At 47.8% G+C, this 18679-nt stretch overlaps 1 protein-coding gene across 1 annotated transcript in view; it reads left to right on the forward strand.

Moving 5' to 3' along the window:
* FANCI (FA complementation group I) overlaps positions 1 to 18679 on the forward strand; it is a 77765-nt gene that overhangs the window by 58610 nt on the left and 476 nt on the right. Inside the window, exons 24-37 of the mRNA XM_008687773.2 lie at positions 647 to 826; positions 5036 to 5202; positions 5549 to 5625; positions 6562 to 6678; positions 9229 to 9280; positions 10019 to 10146; positions 10242 to 10310; positions 10494 to 10587; positions 10882 to 11069; positions 12162 to 12215; positions 12298 to 12357; positions 16293 to 16364; positions 17744 to 17839; positions 18130 to 18237. Coding sequence (XP_008685995.2) covers positions 647 to 826; positions 5036 to 5202; positions 5549 to 5625; positions 6562 to 6678; positions 9229 to 9280; positions 10019 to 10146; positions 10242 to 10310; positions 10494 to 10587; positions 10882 to 11069; positions 12162 to 12215; positions 12298 to 12357; positions 16293 to 16364; positions 17744 to 17839; positions 18130 to 18237 — 1462 coding nt within the window. The remainder of the gene's footprint in view (positions 1 to 646; positions 827 to 5035; positions 5203 to 5548; positions 5626 to 6561; positions 6679 to 9228; positions 9281 to 10018; positions 10147 to 10241; positions 10311 to 10493; positions 10588 to 10881; positions 11070 to 12161; positions 12216 to 12297; positions 12358 to 16292; positions 16365 to 17743; positions 17840 to 18129; positions 18238 to 18679) is intronic.

Genomic DNA, 18679 nt, shown 5'->3' on the forward strand with positions numbered 1-18679 from the left:
TGCTTTAAAGAACTACCTTAGGGGCGCCTGGGTGGCACAGCGGTTGAGCATCTGCCTTCAGCTCAGGGCGTGATCCCGGCGCTATGGGATCGAGCCCCACATCAGGCTCTTCTGCTATGAGCCTGCTTCTTCCTCTCCCACTCCCCCTGCTTGTGTTCCCTCTCTCGCTGGCTGTCTTTCTCTCTGTTGAATAAATAAATAAAATCTTAAAAAAAAAAAAACAAAAAACTACCTTGAATTATTAATAGAGAAAACTCAGAAACAATGGACTACTGAAGAAAAGATAGGAAAGATTGCAATAAGGTAGGAAAATCTACCTAAGTAGCTTGAACACTGTAACAGATAAAAGAGAAGAAAGAAAAACCCGAATTGAAAAAATAGGAACAACGGCAACAAAAAACATAGGAAACTAAGACTGACATTTAAATCTTATCAAAGGGATGGGATTGGGGGAGGGGAGAGAAGGCGGTCACACTGAGGATGAGGGTCGTAGAAGGGCAGCTGTGGCAGTGACTGGCATAGGCTGCCTGGGGGCTGTTGTTACCGGCTTCCTAGGTCCTGCTCTTCTGAACAGTCCCTAGAAAACTTAATTCCAGATCCCAGTAACAGCGGGATCTCTTCTCCCTCCGTCTGTCTCTCTGTCTAGGGACAGTGCCCAAAGCCACGAAGAGAGCCTTTCTGTTCTGCGGTCCAGCCCTGAGTTTGTGCGCCACGCGGTGAGTGTAGCTCTGCAGAAGGCACAGCAGCTCAGGGAAACTGGGCACGTGAGTGGCCCTGATGGCCAGAACCCGGAGAAAGTCTTTCAGAATCTCTGCGATATAACTCGGTAAGTCACTCTCACCCTCAGAAACCTGTTCCACTTGCTGTGGAATCTCCGAGAGGGGAAGGTGGGGTGGGAAGGAAGGCAGTTTGAAGTTGGGCATGCCTTAAGAGTAAAAGTGCGATCACTAATAATTGAGTCTTTTTTCTAGTCCTGCTTTGATGTGGAATGTTAGGCACATAGAAAATGTTACTCTGTTACCAGAATAAAGGGGGACATTACATAATGACTAACTCATCAGCAGGTAGACATAACAACTTTAACTGTGTACGCACCTAGCAACAAAGCACCAAAATACTTGAAGCAAAACTGATAGAACGGAAGGAGAGAGAAACAGTTCATGCCCACTCAGAAATCAGTAGAGAACTGGTAGGTAGAATATCAGGAAGGACATAGAAGCCTTGAGCTACACTCGTCACCCAGCTTGACTTAATGGGTATTTATACGATATTTAACAATGGTTTCAAAATGCACTTTTTTTTTTATGTGTACATGGTATATTCATCACAGTGGACCATATTTTGGGCTATAAAACAAATTGAACACATTTTTAAAATAGAAATCAGTATGTTCTCTGAGCACAACAGGATTAAACAAGAAAGCAGTAACAAAAATATTTTTAATTTTTAATATATTTTCTAAATAACTCGAAGTCAGAAATCAGAAAATACTTTGAATAGAATGAAAATGAACACACTACATTTCAAAATTTGTATGATCCAGTGCTTAGGTAGAAACTTATAATGGTCAGTAGTTATACTAGGAGAAAATATCAACTCTCTAAGCTTCCACATGAAGAAAAGAAAAAAGCATTTAAAATGAAAGTAAGTAGAAGGAAGGATGTAATAAAGACAAAATAGAATCGTTGAAAAAAAGAAACAACAGAGAAAAATGAATGAAACCAGAAGCTGATTCTTTGAGATCAGTAAATGCAATAAATTGTAACCAAACTGATGAGGAAAAGAGAGAAGACACAAATTACAAATACCAGATATGAGGAAGAGGAGATAATCACTACCGATTGTACAGACAGTAAGAATTGATGATAATGGAATGCTAACACTTTATGCCAATAAACTGGATTGCTTAAATGGACAAATTTTTTGAAACTCAGGAATAGGTAAGTTAAATAATCCTGTGCTTATTTAAAGAAATCGAGAGGCGCCTGGCTGGCTAGTCAGCGGAGCGTGTGACTCTTGACCTTGGGGTTTGTAAGTTCGAGCCCCATGTTGGGTGTAGAGATTGCTTAAAATAAAAATCTTTTGGGATGCCTGGGTGGCTCAGTTGGTTAAGCATCTGCCTTTGGCTCAGGTCATGATCCCAGGGTCCTCGGATGGAGCCCCACTTCAGGCTCCTTGCTCATCGGGGAGCTTGCTTCTCCCTCTGCCTGCCGCTCCCCCTGCTTGTACGTGCACTCGCTCTCTTTGTCAAAATAAATAAATAACATCTTTACCAAAAAAATTAAAATCTTAAAGAAATTGAATTTGTGGATCAAAGTTTTCCCTCAAAGAAAACTCCATACCTGGGTGTCTTATTGGTGAATTTTGCCAAACATTTAAGGTCGAAGTAATACAGGGCCCCTGGGTAGCTCAGTTGGTTAAGCTTCTGACTCTTGGTTTCGTGTCAGGTCATAGTCTCAGGGTCATCGGATCAAGCCCTGTATCAGGCTCTGTGCCAGACGTATGGCCTGCTTAAGATTCTCCCTCTCCCTCTCCCCCCCCCACAAAAAAAAAAAGAAAGAATACCAATTTATGCAAACTCTTCCAGAAAATAGAAAAGGAGGGAACATGTCCCAACTCGTTTTATGAGGCCAGCAGTACCCTAATGCCAAACCCAGTCAAAGACATGATAAGAAAACTACTGACCAATTTCCCTTATGATGTACAAAATATTAGCAAATTCAGCCCAGCAGTTTGTAAGAAGGATCATGTAATTAAGTGGAATATTTTCTCAGGAAGGCAAAGTTGGCTCAGAATTTGTAAATCAGTCATAATTCATCATATCAACAAACTAAAGGAAAACACCCTATAATCATCTCAATAGACGCAGAAAATTTGACATAAATTCATGATCAACTCTCTCAGCAAACTAGGAATAAAAGCGAATTTTATCAATCTAATAAAGGGAATCCACAAAAAACCTACGTCAGCACCATACTTGATGATTAACCCCCCCCCCCACTCTCACTGTTGCTAGTCAACATTATACTGGAGGCATAACCAGTGCAGTAAAACAGGAAAAAGAAATAAAAGGCATCCAGATTGGGAAAGAAGAAATAATTGTGTCTTCAGGGACATTATAATTGTCTACATAAAAAATTCCAAAGACATTTTTTTAAACACTAGTAGATATATTAAGCAATTTAGCAAGGTTGCAGAAAACAAGCGTAGTATTTTTTAAATTGTATTTTTATTTACATGCTAGCAGTGAACAATTGGAAATTGAAGTTTAAAAACAGAACCATTTACAGTAGCATCACAAAATGTGAACGTCTTGGTAATAAATCTAACATAAGATTTATGTGATGAAAACTCTAAAACATTAGAGCAAAGAAGACCCACGTAAATATAAAGATGGATCTTATGTAAAATGTAAAAATGTCCATGGATTAGAAGATTCAGTATTGTCAAGGTATGGATTCTTCACAGATTGACCCTCCTATTCAACATGATTTTAATCAAAATCCTGTTAAGCTTTATTTTAGTAATTGACAAGATGATTCTAAAATTTATGTGGAAAAGTAAAGGACCTAGAATAACTAAAACAAGTTTGAAATAGAAACACCAAGTTAGAGGACTCACACTACAGGTATCAAGTCATATCAAGTTACTTTATTTAAGATAGTGTGAAATTGGCAGAATAGATCAGAAATATAGCCCACAAGTATGGTCATTTGATTTTTGACAAAGGTGATGAGGTAATTTAACAGAGAAAATTCAACAAATGGTTTTCGAACAGTTTGACATTTATTTTTTTTAAAAATGAACCTTTATTCGTTCCACACGTCATAAAAAATTAACTTGAAATGGGTCAAAGACATGTGAAACCAAAAACTGTAAAACGTCTAGAGGAAAACAGAAATCCCTGTGATCTTGTTTTCGGTAAAGATTTCTCAGAATACCAAAAGCACAAGCTGTATTTTATAAAAAGAAATTTAACTCCGCTCTTTGAAAAACCCTCTTAAGGAGATTGAAAGACAAGTCACAGATGAGGAGGAAATATTTGCAAAGCACATTTCTGATGGACTGGTAACCAGAGTGTATAAAGAGCACTCACGTTTAAGTTTAAAACAGCTAACAACCAAATTTAAAAATGGGCAAAATATTTGAACAGATACTTTACCAAAGAAGACCTATCGATGGCAAATAAGGACACAAAAGGATGGTCAACATAATTAGTTCATGAACTTTAAAAAATAATAAAAAGACTGACAATACCAAAATGTCATGGATGTGGAGGAATTTGAACTCTCTGTTGATGGAAAGATAAAAAGGAACAACCACTTGAGAAAACAGTTTGGCATTTTCTTCAAAAGTTAAGCACACACCTACCATATGGTCTATAAGTTTCACTCTTTACCCAAAGGAAATGAAAGCATATATCCATATGAAGGTTTGTGATTTGCAGCTTTATCTGTAATCGAATTTGGAAACAACCAAACGTCCGTCTCCAGTTGAATGGAGAAACCGGTACATCTATACGACGGAAGCTGCTTAGCAGGAAAATGGGCTGAACTACCCATACACGCAGCGAGTGACATAGGTGAATCTCAGAAGCATGCGCTAAACTAACAGAGCTAGACTCGGGGGGCTCCAGACCATGCTACCATTTTCACATGCCATTTTGTAAATAGTAAAACTGTAGGGAGAGGGATCAGATCAGTGATTGTTTGGAAAGTCGGGGGGAGAGAATACAGAGCAGCGTAAGGGAACTTTTGGGATGATAGAAATATCTTGATTGTGGGGATGATTACACAACTGTGTAAGTTTGTTAAAATTCATTGAACCAGACATGTACAGGGTGTGAATTTTACAACATATAAAATTGTACCTCGGTGAACCCGACATTAATGAAATCACTTCTCTGGGGCACCCGGCTGGCTCAGTCGGTAGATTGTGCGACTCTGGATCTCGGGGTTGGGAGTTCGATTCCCACGTTGGATGTAGAGATTACCTAAAAATAAAATCTTCTGATAACCGCTTTTCTTCTTTTCAGGGTCTTACTTTGGAGATATACTTCCATTCCTACTTCAGTGGAAGATTTGGGAAAGAACGAGAAAGGAAAGAGCATCTCACTGCTGTGCTTGGAGGGTTTGCAGAAGATATTCAGTGCTGTGCAACAGTTCTATCAGCCCAAGGTTCACCAGTTTCTCAGGGCTCTGGGTGAGCATTTCGGTTTTGATAAATTGGCTTCTTCTGGGTTTCTCTTTGTTAACCAAACCTCTTGATTGTATTTACTAATCTACAGACGCCTGAGAGCAGTCCTCATGTTGCTAAGGAGTGCCATCTAGTGGATTCAGAACTGGCATCTACTGGCTTTTACACGGACCACAGATAGTAGCTGGAAATTGAAAGATAGGGCTAAGAAATTGCAGAATGTTAGGAATACATTTAATTCTGCCCCCAGACTTTTTTTGGCTTTCTAAAATTTTAGCTTAATATCAAAAGGCCAAAAAAGCATCATGAGTCCGTCCATTTCAAAGAAGATCCCATTCTTTTCCTTTCCTAGATGTCACAGATAACGAGGGAGAAGAGGTGGAAGGCAGTGTCACTCACAGAGCAGCGTTCCAGATCCGGCAGTTTCAGGTAGGAAGCCTTGGCACGCTGCCCGGCTTGCCTGAGGGCGCCTGCAGAGGGACCGTCAGCTGGGCCAGCTGGTGGGAGCAGGCAGACAGCGAGCGAGTAGGACAGGGTTTCTGGGTCATCATCCAAGCAACAGGACGTAGCTCTACTGTGTGGAAGGTAATGCATTTGAAAGGGTTCTGGGGAGGAAGGGTGTTGAGCCACCCCAGCCTGCAGCACTGTTGCCTCCAAGAATCACTGAGTGGTTATGAAGGGAAAGCCAGGAGCCCATTAAGGTAGGGAGTGTATGTCTTTGTTTCGTGTGCATGGTGTAGTTTGGCTTTGTCGGGTTGCATAAAGACTGGACAGTGAAGCCTGTTAGTTTCTAACCAGTAGTTGTCACACTATCAGGATCTTGTGTCTCAGGTTTTCTTTAACAAGTAAGTAATTCTAGAGTTCTTGCTCTGTGCCAGGTTCTAGGCGTTGGGGGTGTAGCAGGAAACAACAGAAACAAAATCCCTGCCCTTGGGGAGCTTACACTGAGTGGGAAAAGAGACTGACAGACAAAATAGAGTATTTCAGGTGGTGAGAGAGGAACGGGGCAAGGGAAACGGAAGGTGTGTGGGCAGTGCTGGGGCTGGGGCCCCGTCTACACCTGAGCTCAGTGGAGGGGCCTCAGGAGGTTGTGAGCCACCCAGCGTTGGGCACAGTGTTCATTCCTGAGGTGCATTTGGCAGGGAGTTAGAGGAGAAGGAGTTCGTGGTTTTCAAGAGAACAGTCAGATTTGTAGTCAGGAACAGGGTAGGAAACTACTTGTTCAATCCAGTTTATTTCCAGATTTTGTCCTCTTGGAATTTTGATAGCTTGGAATCCTTTCTGTCCCAGTTCGGCGTCTGGGTAGATGTCTCCTCCATGACAGGAACAGACATGCTAACGTTTCCGTGTGCACCTTCTTCCCAGAGGTCCTTGTTGAACTTACTTAGCAGCCAAGAGGAAGACTTTCACAGCAAAGAAGCCCTCCTGCTGGTCACCGTTCTCTCCAGCTTGTCCAAGCTGCTGGAGCCGTCCTCCCCTCAGGTAGAAGCGCCACGAATCCGGTCCCACCTGGCAGCCCTCAGAAGGCCCGGAGCGTCACATCTTAGTACAGCTGACTCTTGAGTAACACGTTCGTGAGCTGTGTGGATCCCCTTGTACCTGGGTTTTTCTTTTTCTTTTCTCTAGCCTACCTTATCGTAAGGGTGCAGTATGTCCTACACGAAACATGCAGAGCGGTGCCGACCGACTGTCGCCGTGACCGGCAGGGCTCCGGTCAGCAGTGGGCTCTTAGCGCTTGGGTTGTTCAGGAGTCAGAGGTTCTACTTGGAGTTTTGACTGCGCAGGGGGTCGGCGCCCCTAACCCCTGTAGTTTTCAGAGGTCCACTGCGTATATCTAAATGTCCCCTTTAAATCTCATCTTTGAGTGATAGGTGACCTGGACATATTTACCGCGACGCAGTCACATGCAGCCGGAGAGGGCAGGCACACGCTGCGTTTTGTTTGGCCGCTGCCCTGACCCTTGTCAGCGCTTTAGAAAAAAAATCTTGTGTATCTTTGGTGCCTTCAGCCTTCTTAGCTTGTGTTCTTACTCACTCTTGGTGTTTGCTCTTTACTAAGATGGAAATATATTATCATGAAGGTAGCTGACATTGAGCAGTTGACTTTCTCAGCAAGGTTAGCCGGTACGAAGTTTGGGAGAAATTCACCAAAAGGTGATTAAGTCAGAAAGCGAGACTACAGTCCCCGAGGGGAAACAACTCAGGTGGGTTGTGTGTATATGCGTGTAGATACGCACACATCCGTAGAAGTGTGTACCACGTGAGCGTTCCACACGCTGAAGAGAAGGGCCACATTTTGGAGGTCTGTTCCGTTCAGGAGTGATTTCTCTGTAGGATGATGAAGAGCGGCCTTGATGCCTTGGGCTGTGTGCTCCTACCGCATCTGCTTCCTGATCCGTGAGGGAGACCGGCTCCTCGTGTGAGCCCTTGCCTCGGGAAGAGCTAGTCTTTAGAAGACTGTGGCCCAGGAGTATGGCGGTGTCAGAGCGCTGAAAAGCAAGCCCTGGGCTTCTGGTTCTAGTTCCCAGAAGCCCAAAGAAAGTCCCTCTTGCTAGTTGCTCGTGTGGTCCTAGCACCAAGCCACTTCTCCCGCTTTACATTCTGCCTCATTGTTTCCTGCTGCTGCAGCCAACAGCACTAGGAAGGAAACAGCCACAGGGAAGTGGGGCCGGGGGAGGTTTGAGGGAAAACAGATGGATTCGAAAGGCTCATATATACAGGAAATTTTTTTCAGTCAAAACTCATTACCCACCCGTCCCTGTAACTTCAGGTAATCTCTTTAAAATTTTTTTAAATTTAATTTTGAGTGGGTAATAAAGCCCTTTGATTTGAAAACCAGAAATGATAAGATTTGCAGTGAATGGTCTCCCTTCTATCCCTGTCCTCCTCCACCTGTGCAGTTCTTTTCCCCCAAATAAGTAAATAACTTTTAGTTTCTGATGGATCCTTCAAGAGTTGCTTTTTTTTTTCTTTTTTTTTAATTTAAAGATTTTATTTATTTATTTGACACAGAGAGAGACAGCCAGTGAGAGAGGGAACACAAGCAGGGGGAGTGGGAGAGGAAGAAGCAGGCTCCCAGTGGAGCAGGGAGCCCGATGCGGGGCTCGATTCCAGGACCCTGGGATCACGTCCTGAGCCGAAGGCAGATGCTTAACGACTGAGCCACCCAGGCGCCCCTCAAGAGTTCCTTTATTACTGTGGATGCAAATATGAGATAGATTCTTATTCCCAACCCTGTCTGTCTTCACACCAAAGCTTGTTTGCATCCTGCTTATTACATTTAACACCGTATTCTAGAGACCTTTGTATATCAGTTCACAGAGACCTTTCAGAATTAGCCTCTGAATTATTTTTTACCCCAGTAGATCAAAATTTGAGTTTTTACTGGACTTAAGCATACTGCATTTCAGTGCCTTTGTGGTTGAAAACCTGTTCCAAAGAACTGCTGAAGCGGCGAGCTTAGGCGTCTATCTCGCAGTGCAGGACCCTGCCGTCCCAAGACCTTAAGCCTCCTCTCCTTACCTGAGAAAACTCCGTCTGGTTGTTTGCCTCTTCTTCTTTTTCTCCCCCCCTCCCTTCTAACCTCCTTTGGCCTTTTGGCTCCTAGAAGCTGATTCTGCTGTCTTGTGGCCCAGATCTTACTCTCCTCTCCTGCATCTCTCCATTCGACTGATCTTAAAGATGTCTCCGTGTGGAGAGTGCGGCATGGAGAAGGCGCATCAACCCTGGACCAGAGTGGGAGTGGGAGGAGGAAGCTCAGCGGGGGCAAGAGCCCAGACGCCAGGACCCTCGGTCCTTAATGAGGGCACAGACTTTGAGAACTGAGTCATATGTTACTGTATTATGAGAGAAGGATGAGTAATTCTTCTTATAATTCTGGACTTATTTTTATGCTGTTCTTAGTACATTATCCCTCTAGATCCAGGCACGTATTTTGGCAGGTGAGGAGAATTGGAAAGGTCTCGTGTAGTCTGACAACACCTAGATCTGTCTGTCTCATGGCATGTTTCTTTAATATCTGAATGATCTCTAGTTTGTGCAGATGTTATCCTGGACGTCGAAAATTTGCAAGGAGAACAGCCAGGGTAAGTTTCCTTCCTTGTTTCCTTTTAGGCTTTATGTAAAATCATCATTCCCAAATAGCACTTAAAGGAAAGGAACTCATTACACGGTCACCAGAGTGACCAGAATGAAAAAGAGCCACGCCCGTGGCTGGTAAGCATGCGGAGGGCCGCGTTCATGTAGGCATCCTGGAGGACTGCCGGGTGGTGTCTGGTTAGGGTCCGGCAGCCCCACTCCAGGCCCGCACAGGCGGCCGTGTTCTCCCAGCAGCGCTGTTTCTGTAGCAGACACCCGTTCACGCGTCAGGCAGCATGGAGGGGGTGAAGGAGTGACGATGGGCACGCACGTGCACGATGAGCTGCACAGACGTGCCGGGCACACAAGGAGTACTTCCTGCACGAGTCCATTTAGATCAAGTTCAAAATCAGACACAGCTAGGTGTGATGGTAGACGTCAGAGCAGGTTCCTTGCTGGGGCAAGTGAGGTAGGAGGGGGTTTCTGGGTGTTGGTAGCGTTTTGTTTCTTGATCTGGGTGCTCGTTCCTCAGCGGTAGTAACTGGGGAATAATCGGAAGCCTCTGCTTTCTTTGGGCCCGTGCACAGGAGTGTAGCTTGGTGGGAGAGCTGCCTTGGATGGACTGTGTCCAGCGCTGGGATAGCGTACATGGGACATGGCAAGCCGCGTTTCTGGTTGGGCCCCCTGTCCCCTGAAGACTGACTGGGTTAGAACTTACCTTTTCATTTTCTTTCCTTCGCACTTAGAGGATGCCTCGTTTTGCAAGGGCTTGATGAGTTTGCTCTTCAGCCTCCACGGTCTGTACAAGAGTCCTGTCACCCTGCTGCGTGACTTGTCCCAGGATATCCATGGGCATCTCGGAGACATAGACCAGGTACTGTCGCGAGCCTTCGCTGCGACACCCTGACTGGGGCTGGGGGCCGGGAGCCAGCCTTCCTGCAATCCCGTCTCCTCTCTCTGCCTCCTCAGGATGTAGAGGTGGAGAAAACAGACCACTTCGCAGTGGTGAATTTGAGAACAGCTGCTCCTACTGTTTGTGTAAGTGTGGACCCCCGAGCCATGGAAACAGCCTTGTCATTCCTTCCATTTTCGTCCCTGTGAGTGCAAATTGTCGCGGCTTGTGTCCTGAGGCCTGTAACCAGCCACAGTGGCCACGGGGGTTGTGTTTTGCCAGCAGCTGTGTGCACAGGGAGCTATGCCAGGCACTCTTTTCTTTTACAGTTACTTGTTCTGAGTCAGGCTGAAAAAGTCCTAGAGGAAGTGGACTGGCTGATCACCAAGCTTAAGGGACAAGTGAGCCAAGAAATTGTCTCAGGTAAGATGCATTGAGGGTGGAACGGAGAGAGTCCACCCCAGATTGGACAGCTGCATGAAAGTGCCACTCGATTTGTTTGTCGGTTTGAGCCGGATTGCCAGTGTGATGGGCAAGGTAGACAGCAGTGTGGCTTGGGATAGAATGGCTATCGATTCACTCTGCATGATGAATTACGTGCTCGTTGTCCCTACAGACTGCCCGTTTAAGCGCTGTTAGTTGAGTTCTAAGTCTCCTTCGCTTTAACTAGGAAATAAGGTCTGTGGGTTTGAATGTGCCAATTTCATTTCCCTTCAGAAGAGGCCTCTTCTCAGGCAACCCGACCTAATCATCCCATCGAGAAAGCCATCATCATGCAGCTGGGAACTCTGCTTACCTTCTTCCACGAGCTGGTGCAGACGGCCCTGCCATCGGGCAGCTGTGTGGACATCTTGTTAAAGGACCTTTGCAAAATGTACACCATCCTCACAGCACTTGTCAGATATGTGAGTATCTGCGAGATGACCCGAGTCACTCGGCCTGGGCAGCAGCCCACCGCGGTGGAACAGCCCTGTGCAGGACTCTTGCCTACCCCTGTGCGGGTTGTGGTTTGATTCTGGTTTGGTCAGTAGGTGGCAGGTGTCTCCACAGGCTAGGAAAAAAAAAAGCAGTTGATGGCATATTCTAAATCTGCTTTTAGAGCCCCCCCTTTTTGAGGGGCATATGTGGCATCTAATTGGGAGCGAATGCCTCTTCGAATGCCTTCTAAGACTTAATCTGATCGACAGCTATAGAATTCAGTAGCTGCCGTATTGCACACAGAATTAGACTATTTCAAACCAGTCTGGGCACTAAAGAGGTGTTTCTTCCTTATTTTGTTCCTTTAAGAAGTAAGTGTTAAATGCCTTCCAGGTCAGGTACGTGGGTGGGAGAAAGGTTAGTATTTTTAAATACAAGGCGTACTCCGCCCTGGGTTTGAGTTAATGCTCCCCAGTATCTGCTAACAACGAACTCTTCTCTTGCACTTGGACTATTTTTGGTCCTCAGCAGACATTCAGAAGGTGGTAGGCACTGGGTGACGTGGTTCTGACTGTAGCAGGGATCCATATTAAATACTTAGAAGGGCCTAGACAACCCGAGAAAGATGGTGGACGGCCACGCGCTGTCCCGAAACAGCAGTGCCGCCGTCTCTGAGAAGGTGCAGCTCTGGCCGCACGGCGTGGCTCCAAAACTTCCGTGCTGGAAATACCGAAAGCCTCTTCTCTCCTCTTCTCTTTCCGGGCATATTTTAAAGGAAAAACAGCAAAGTCTTTGGTTTTCTAGATGCAGGGGCCATCGGCCTGAAGGGTTTTTAAAGCAGTAAGCTGAACAAGTCAGAAACGGAAGCCCTTCGTTGCCTGTTTGGGAAGCTCGGGAGCTTTGGGGAGGGGACAGAGAAGCCTGGTGTCTAGGACTGTCTGTGGACGTGCTCGCTGGCTTCCTTTTCCCTCTCCGTCAGCAGTGAGGCCCACTGCCTTAGCTCGCTGACTCACCTGTAGGTGATAGCTGTCGGGGACGCTGATAGAGGACGTAGGCTAAACCTGGGAATCTTTGGTTAGTATCTCCAGGTGTGTCCGAGCTCCGGAGGAATTCCGAAAAATATGGAGAAGTTGGTGAGTTGAAAATTCCTTTCCTAGGAATGGGGGAAGCCTTCTATTCCTGTGTTTGCATTGGTCTCCTTCTCTCTTGCTGCAGGTGAAGCTGTCCGGTTCTCATCTGACCCCCCTATGCTACTCTTTCATTTCTTACATACAGGTAAGTGATTCAGGGTCAATACCAAAATAGATCTTCCAGGAAGAAAGGACTTCTTGTGTCCCCAGAGGACTGCTTGATCCCGTGAGCCCAGTGTCCATGCAGTTTCCTCCCAGTTACCATAAGCCAAAGGTGCCCACTTGGGACCAAGCCAAGGCTTGAGGTATTTACAGCAAAGAAATCTTTAATCATACAAAGAACAAAAGTTTTTCTTACTTTGGAGAAAGTGTTTGATATGTTTGCATTTGGAGCAGGGAAGGAACACGCATGATGGGGCTGCGACTCGGTTCATATCTGGGTGATCCTAAATCCATGCCATGGGCCATCCTTTGGTCTGTGAGTAAAGAAGCAGTAAGCACATAGAGGGCTGAGGTCCGACGGTGCCGTGTCTGTGGGAGCACCAACCCTTTCAAGGAGTGGAGGGCATGTGGGCTGTTCTTGTCAGGTGCCCAGACCCCTTTTCTTCTCCTCCTAAATTGATAAAGTAATGGGCTCTTTCAGGACTAGGAGAAATTTTTTTTTTAAAGATTTTATTTATTTGACAGAGGCAGCGAGAGAGGGAACACAAGCAGGGGGAGTGGGAGAGGGAGAAGCAGGCTTCCCGCTGAGCAGGGAGCCTGATGTGGGGCTCGATCCCAGGACCCTGGGATCATGACCTGAGCCGAAGGCAGGCGCTTAACGACTGAGCCACCCAGGCGTCCCAAGATTAGGAGAAATTGTAAATGGCATTGAGTCACGGTACCACCAGGTTCTGTCGTCCCTGACGCACTGTTACTGTCGGCTTAAACCAGGGATTTTAGGCCTCTGCATTGTTGACATCTCTTGAGCCAGATGATTCCTCGAGGTGGGGTCTCTTCCGTGCATTCTGGGTTATTTAACAGCATCCCTGGTCTCTACCATCTACCAGATGCTGGTAGTGGCCCCCTAGTTGTGACAACTGAAAATGTCTCTAGAAATTGCCAAATGTCCCAAAAGGGCAAAATCACCCCCAGTTGAGAATCTGGCTTAAACACATGAAGACCCACGGTCTCCCGAGGCCACTTAGTCACAAGGCAGGTGGCAGTTACTTGTCTTCAAAGAGCCAAGCAGATGTGCGCTAATGGGTCAACCCCGGCCAAAAGTCCAGTTGTGTAGAGCGGCGGCTCGGGACCCCTTGTGTCGCGATGGCTCACTTGCTCTCCGCCTCTGCGTCGCGCACAGGCCCATCTTCCTGTCGGTAACTGCTTCATTCTGCGCGTGGTGAGGGGTGCGTCCCCTGCCGTGCTGAATCCGTGACCGAGTGGCCCGCCACCCGGGTTTGGCCTGAGGAGTTCTGAGTCGTGTGCCCGTAGTTGAGGCTCTCTGTCACCTTGCCTTTGTACCAGGCGTGTGGTCTGGGTCAGGCCCCCTGTCAGGTCACAGGGAACGGCCTGCTCTCCCCAGGCTGTTGCTTCTGCCCTCCTTTAACCTTGCCTGCACGCTTGCTCAGAAATGTTCACATAGGTGCCATCCCGTCAGACTCCTCTCTCGTCTAAATAGGGGGTGTGTCCCTCCATTGCTCAGGTCACGTTCGGAGCTCCCGCTCTCCGATAAGGCCCCATCTCACAGTGAACCCAAGAGATCGAGACAGTCCTCCTACAGAAGGGTTAGGTGCGAAGAGCTTGTCCATATTTCTCATCTTAGAGATTCGTGGTACCCGAGAGCAGAGTAAAGCTGCTGAGAGCTCCAACAGTGATTATGTTCAGTGGTAGTTTTCAAATCTGTTCAAGAACTTTTCTTTTTTTAATAACAAGTACTTGTTGGCAGAATAGCGGTCCAAAGAAAACAGCTTGGGAACCAGTGCGGCAAGACCATATGCGTTTCACCAGAGCAGAGAACCCTCACCTGTCTCTACGGCCGTGGCCTGGTGTCACGTCAGGCTCTTGTCACTCACCCTCGTTCCTCCCACACCTCATGACCCGTAGGTGCCCTTGTAAGCGATGGGAAAGGGTTAGAGGCGAATGCAGAGAACGAGAGCTAGTTCAGAGGCAGAGACTTGAACCCAGGTAGTTTGAGCCTGCGGCAGGGGTCAGCAGACTTTTTCTCTAAAAGGGCGGAGAGTACACATCGCAGGCTATGGTCGGTCACGTTGTCCTCTGCCATCACAGCAGACTGCGTACGACTGTGCTCTCGCGAGACGGTGCTTTTGGAAACAAGCGTGGGCTGGATCTGGCCTCCGGGCTGTAGTTTGCCAGCGCCTGCTCTCCAGTCAGCTGGTATTTGGTGACATGTAAGCTCTTGGAGGGGTTCGAGTTTGTGTTTCTGACCCCATCCTCAAGCATTTTCTTCTGTGAATCACCAGGCGTCTCCTAGACTATTCTTTCCCCACGTGAGAAAAACCGATTTGTGTGTTCTCAGGCTGCTCTCCCCCTTCCACATCTCCGTTTGACTTAAAGCCCTCCTGACATGTCAGCTGACCCACAGGCAGACATTTTTCACGGACTGGGAGATGTGCTTCATGACAGCCCTGGGCAGAAGGCCTATGGTTCCATTAATTCCATCTCCTATCTAGAAACCAGGATTGCATTTGCCGCATGTTTCAGAGAGCTGTTCATGCTCTTACAGCCCCCTCTCTCCTTCCCCACAGCCTTGGCTCTCAGCGGGAAGCAAGCAGTGAAAACCAGTACTCCAAACCCTTAGCATCCCGCCCAGAGCGGTGCACCCTTAAAACATGCCTCTCGGGACACCTGGGTGGCTCAGTTGGTTAAGCGTCTGCCTTCGGCTCGGGTCCTGATCCCAGAGCTCTGGGATCAAGTCCCACGTCGGGCTCCTTGCTCAGTGGGGAGCCTGCTTCTCCCTCTGCCTGCCGTTCCCCCTGCTTGTGTGCTCGCTCTCGTGCACTCTCTCTGATAAATAAAATCTTTAAAAATAAATAAAAGATGCCTCTTCTGGCTGGGAGTTTAGTCCTCCTGAATCAGCAGGAATGGGCAATGGACAGGGATTGATTTAAGGAGTTTCAGCAGGGTCCCATCTTGGGTCCCACCTCTGGAGACACCTCGCTTCTCAGTTGGTCATATGAGTTCTGTCCACGGCTGCCTCCCTGCCCCTCTCTTAAAAGGGCCTCCCTCACCCTCTACCATGTGTTCCGGGGCTAAAAGTAGACTTCTTCATACCAGCCCCTCTGGAATCCCTGCCGTTTCTCGGTTTCCAGAACGTGCCACATGGACTAAGACTCCTGCCTCTCACATGGTTCCAGTGGTACCGTTCTCCCCATTTTCAGGTCTCTGTTTTTGATTCTCTTACTTGTCCCATGGGACAGGGGTGTTCATTCCCAGCAGGGACGGAACAGCCCTTCAGGTAAAAGTGCCTGTTCGTGTAGCTCGCATGTGGTGGTCTTGACTCTCTTCTAACTTTCCCTTGGTTCCCTTTATTCTTTCTCCAGGAGCTCTTTATCCTGCGATATTTCCAACACAGGAAGCGTTCCTATGACCTTGAAACCCTTCTCAAGCACGTAACCACAGGCATACAACACATGTCTGGGGTCTGCCTCTAAGTGGGAAGACGGAAGGCCCTGGGAATGGCTTCTCTGGCTTTCTCTCCTTCATGGAAACCCTTTGAGCCAACTGCCCAGTTGGGAAATCCCCATTCCTGCCGCCGTCCTCACGGTCCCCATTGTCACCATCCTCCGGACCTCACTAGTCCCTTGGCTGGCCTGGTGTAGGAACAATCGGTCCTGCCCTCGCTTCCACGTGCTAGTTCTAAGAGCAAGATTGTAAACCTCCCAACAACAAAACCCCCCAAATATCTGAGGATCATAAAGTGTCCCAAAATATTCCCCATCTTCCAGCCTCTGCTGCTGGTTCTCTCTTTGCCCAGACTCGGTCCCCTTATGCACCCCCCATATTCTGCCATAATCATCTTCTTAGAAAATGACCACCAGCATCTTCGGGAGTGAAGAGAATTTGTTTCTGTGTCTTTAGAACAAGAAGAGTCAGAGCCTGAAATGTACAGGGGAGAAGAAGGGGAAAGCCGCCGCCGTTGCCACAGCCATGGTAAGCAGCTGCCACTGGCGGACACGGCAGCACCGGGGGACCGTGACAACATGCAGTGACAGAAGCCGGTCACCAAAGCCCATGTGCAGCGGGATTCCATCTATAGGACACACCCAGGGCCGGCCAATCTGGGAAGACAGAATGTAGATTAGTGGTTGTCCAGAGGTGGGGGGTGCCTGCTGAAACAGGGGCGCGGTTCCTGCGGGGATGAAAACGCCCTGCGGTTGACCACGGAGGCAGCTGTGCGCCTCTCAGTGTGCTGCACGCTGCGCTGTGCGGTGTAGACGGCTCAGCTCCGGGCCGTGCGCATTGTAGCTCCTTGACGTGCTTACAAAAACGTGTGTGTGGCTGCTTCTCAGCTCACAGATTGTGTGTTCAGAGGGAACATCTGTTTTCTCTGAGCAAAAAGCCACACACTTTATTTAGGAAGCACCCAGAAATCTTAAGCTCTTCCTTTAAAAATGGCAATGGCTTAGGATTCTCATGAGGAAGGAATTGTTTTAGGAAAAGTTAATGAGCTTAGAAGATGGTCCCTAAAGCACATGTAAGGGGCGGGAGCAGGGACAAGGGTGCTCTGGGACACTGCTGGCAAAGGTGCCCATCCACAGGCCGGGGAGTGGGGGTTGGCCATAACCGCTGCATTTCAGGAGCCCTGCCCTCGTGCGCTTTCCGGCAGTTGTGTTTGCGGGAGCGGAGACTAAAGGCCCACGTGCAGGACAGTCCCACGGTGTTGTTTGCAGAACTGAAGTATTGGAGAGAAGTGGGCCCACCGAGTGGCCTGGCTAAATAGGTTCTGTAGTGCGTTATACTGCAGGACACGGGCATGAGAAAGAGATTTTAATGTTCAGATATAGAAGTATCTCCAAGATACTGGTCCCATCTTTATTTTCCCCCCACATCCTTAGTTGTGGCCTTTATTTAAAAAAAAACCACCACGTTGATGTGCATGTAGTTTGGGAGGACCTACAAATCACAAGTCTGACTGGGGGAAATAGAATCCCAGCAGTGAGAAGGTCACATAGACCAGAAAGGGGGACAGAGCCGGTGCAGAGTGAGCTCCTGGTGGCAGAATATCAATCAAGCCAGGGCGGCAACCAGATTTCTACAGGCGGCCCTTCTTTCAGCCAGTCTGCAGAGCAGTAAATACCGAGAATTCTCAGCCGGAGATTTGGTGCTGTCTTTCCAGTCCTTTGATGAGATTTAACTGCAAGAAATCTTAGATTGCCAGAACATAAGGAATCCTGCATTTGACTGGAAGACAGACTAGCTTTTTCCTGTCAAGCCCAGGGCAGTTCTGCTACTGACTGCTTTGGAGGACAACCTCAGAAACCTCTGAACCTGAAATCGAAGTCTTAGGTCTTCTCTTCTTTGTCCTGTAGGCCAGAGTTCTTCGGGAAACCAAGCCAATCCCTAATCTCATCTTCGCCATTGAACAGTATGAAAAATTCCTCATCCACCTTTCGAAGAAGTCCAAGGTGATCACGCTGTTCTTTTCTACCATTTCCACTTACCTGGGAGGGGCTGTGGCACACTGCAGCAGCACAGGGCAGTGGGGAAGAAACTAGAACCCTCCCTCTCTTTGCTTTCTGCCATCTGATGGCCTGAGTTCAGACCTCACGTAGGAACTACGATAAAACAGGTCAAGCGGGTATGCGTTTTTGGGAGAACTGAAGGGTCGGTCAAAAGCCGTGGAGGCTGCCCCTGTGGCCTGGCGGGCCCTGTCCTCCCGCAGGAAGACCCGCCCACACGCACAACTGTGTCCCAGGTGAACCTGATGCAGCACATGAGGCTCAGCACTTCGCGGGACTTCAAGATCAAAGGCAACATCCTGGACATGGTTCTTCGAGAGGATGAGGACGACGGACACGAAGAGGTCAGTGCCTGCTTCTGACTGGACGCCCTCACAACTGGTTCCAGGGAGCCCCCCCCACCCCCAGAGGAAAAGCTAGGGCGGTCAGGCACGGCCGAGACCACGGCCTCTCGGACAAGGGCTGCAGATTTCAGACCACGCGAAGTCACCCACATTGGTGCACGTTTGGGGTAGACCTTTCCAGAAAGGGGGTGAGGACACAAGTTCTTACCATGGGTCCTCCTCGTGACCTTTCGAGCCACTGGAAAATGACTACCCCAGGGTTATAGCACAGCAACCGGTTAGTGGAACCGGTCTCCCCGCCCTCCTCGAGGTAGGGCTTCCTCCAGTTCCCCCATCCCTCGGCCTCCTGCGCCCTTTCGTTGTGCGGTTGCTGAGCACACCCCCGGGGGCTCCCAGACACTTCAGCAGCTCAAGTGTGTCTGAGATGGAAGTTCACCTAAGA

Source organism: Ursus maritimus, unplaced genomic scaffold (assembly GCF_017311325.1).
Source record: "Ursus maritimus isolate PB19 unplaced genomic scaffold, ASM1731132v1 scaffold_27, whole genome shotgun sequence".
In the NCBI taxonomy this organism is placed as follows: Eukaryota; Metazoa; Chordata; class Mammalia; order Carnivora; family Ursidae; genus Ursus; species Ursus maritimus.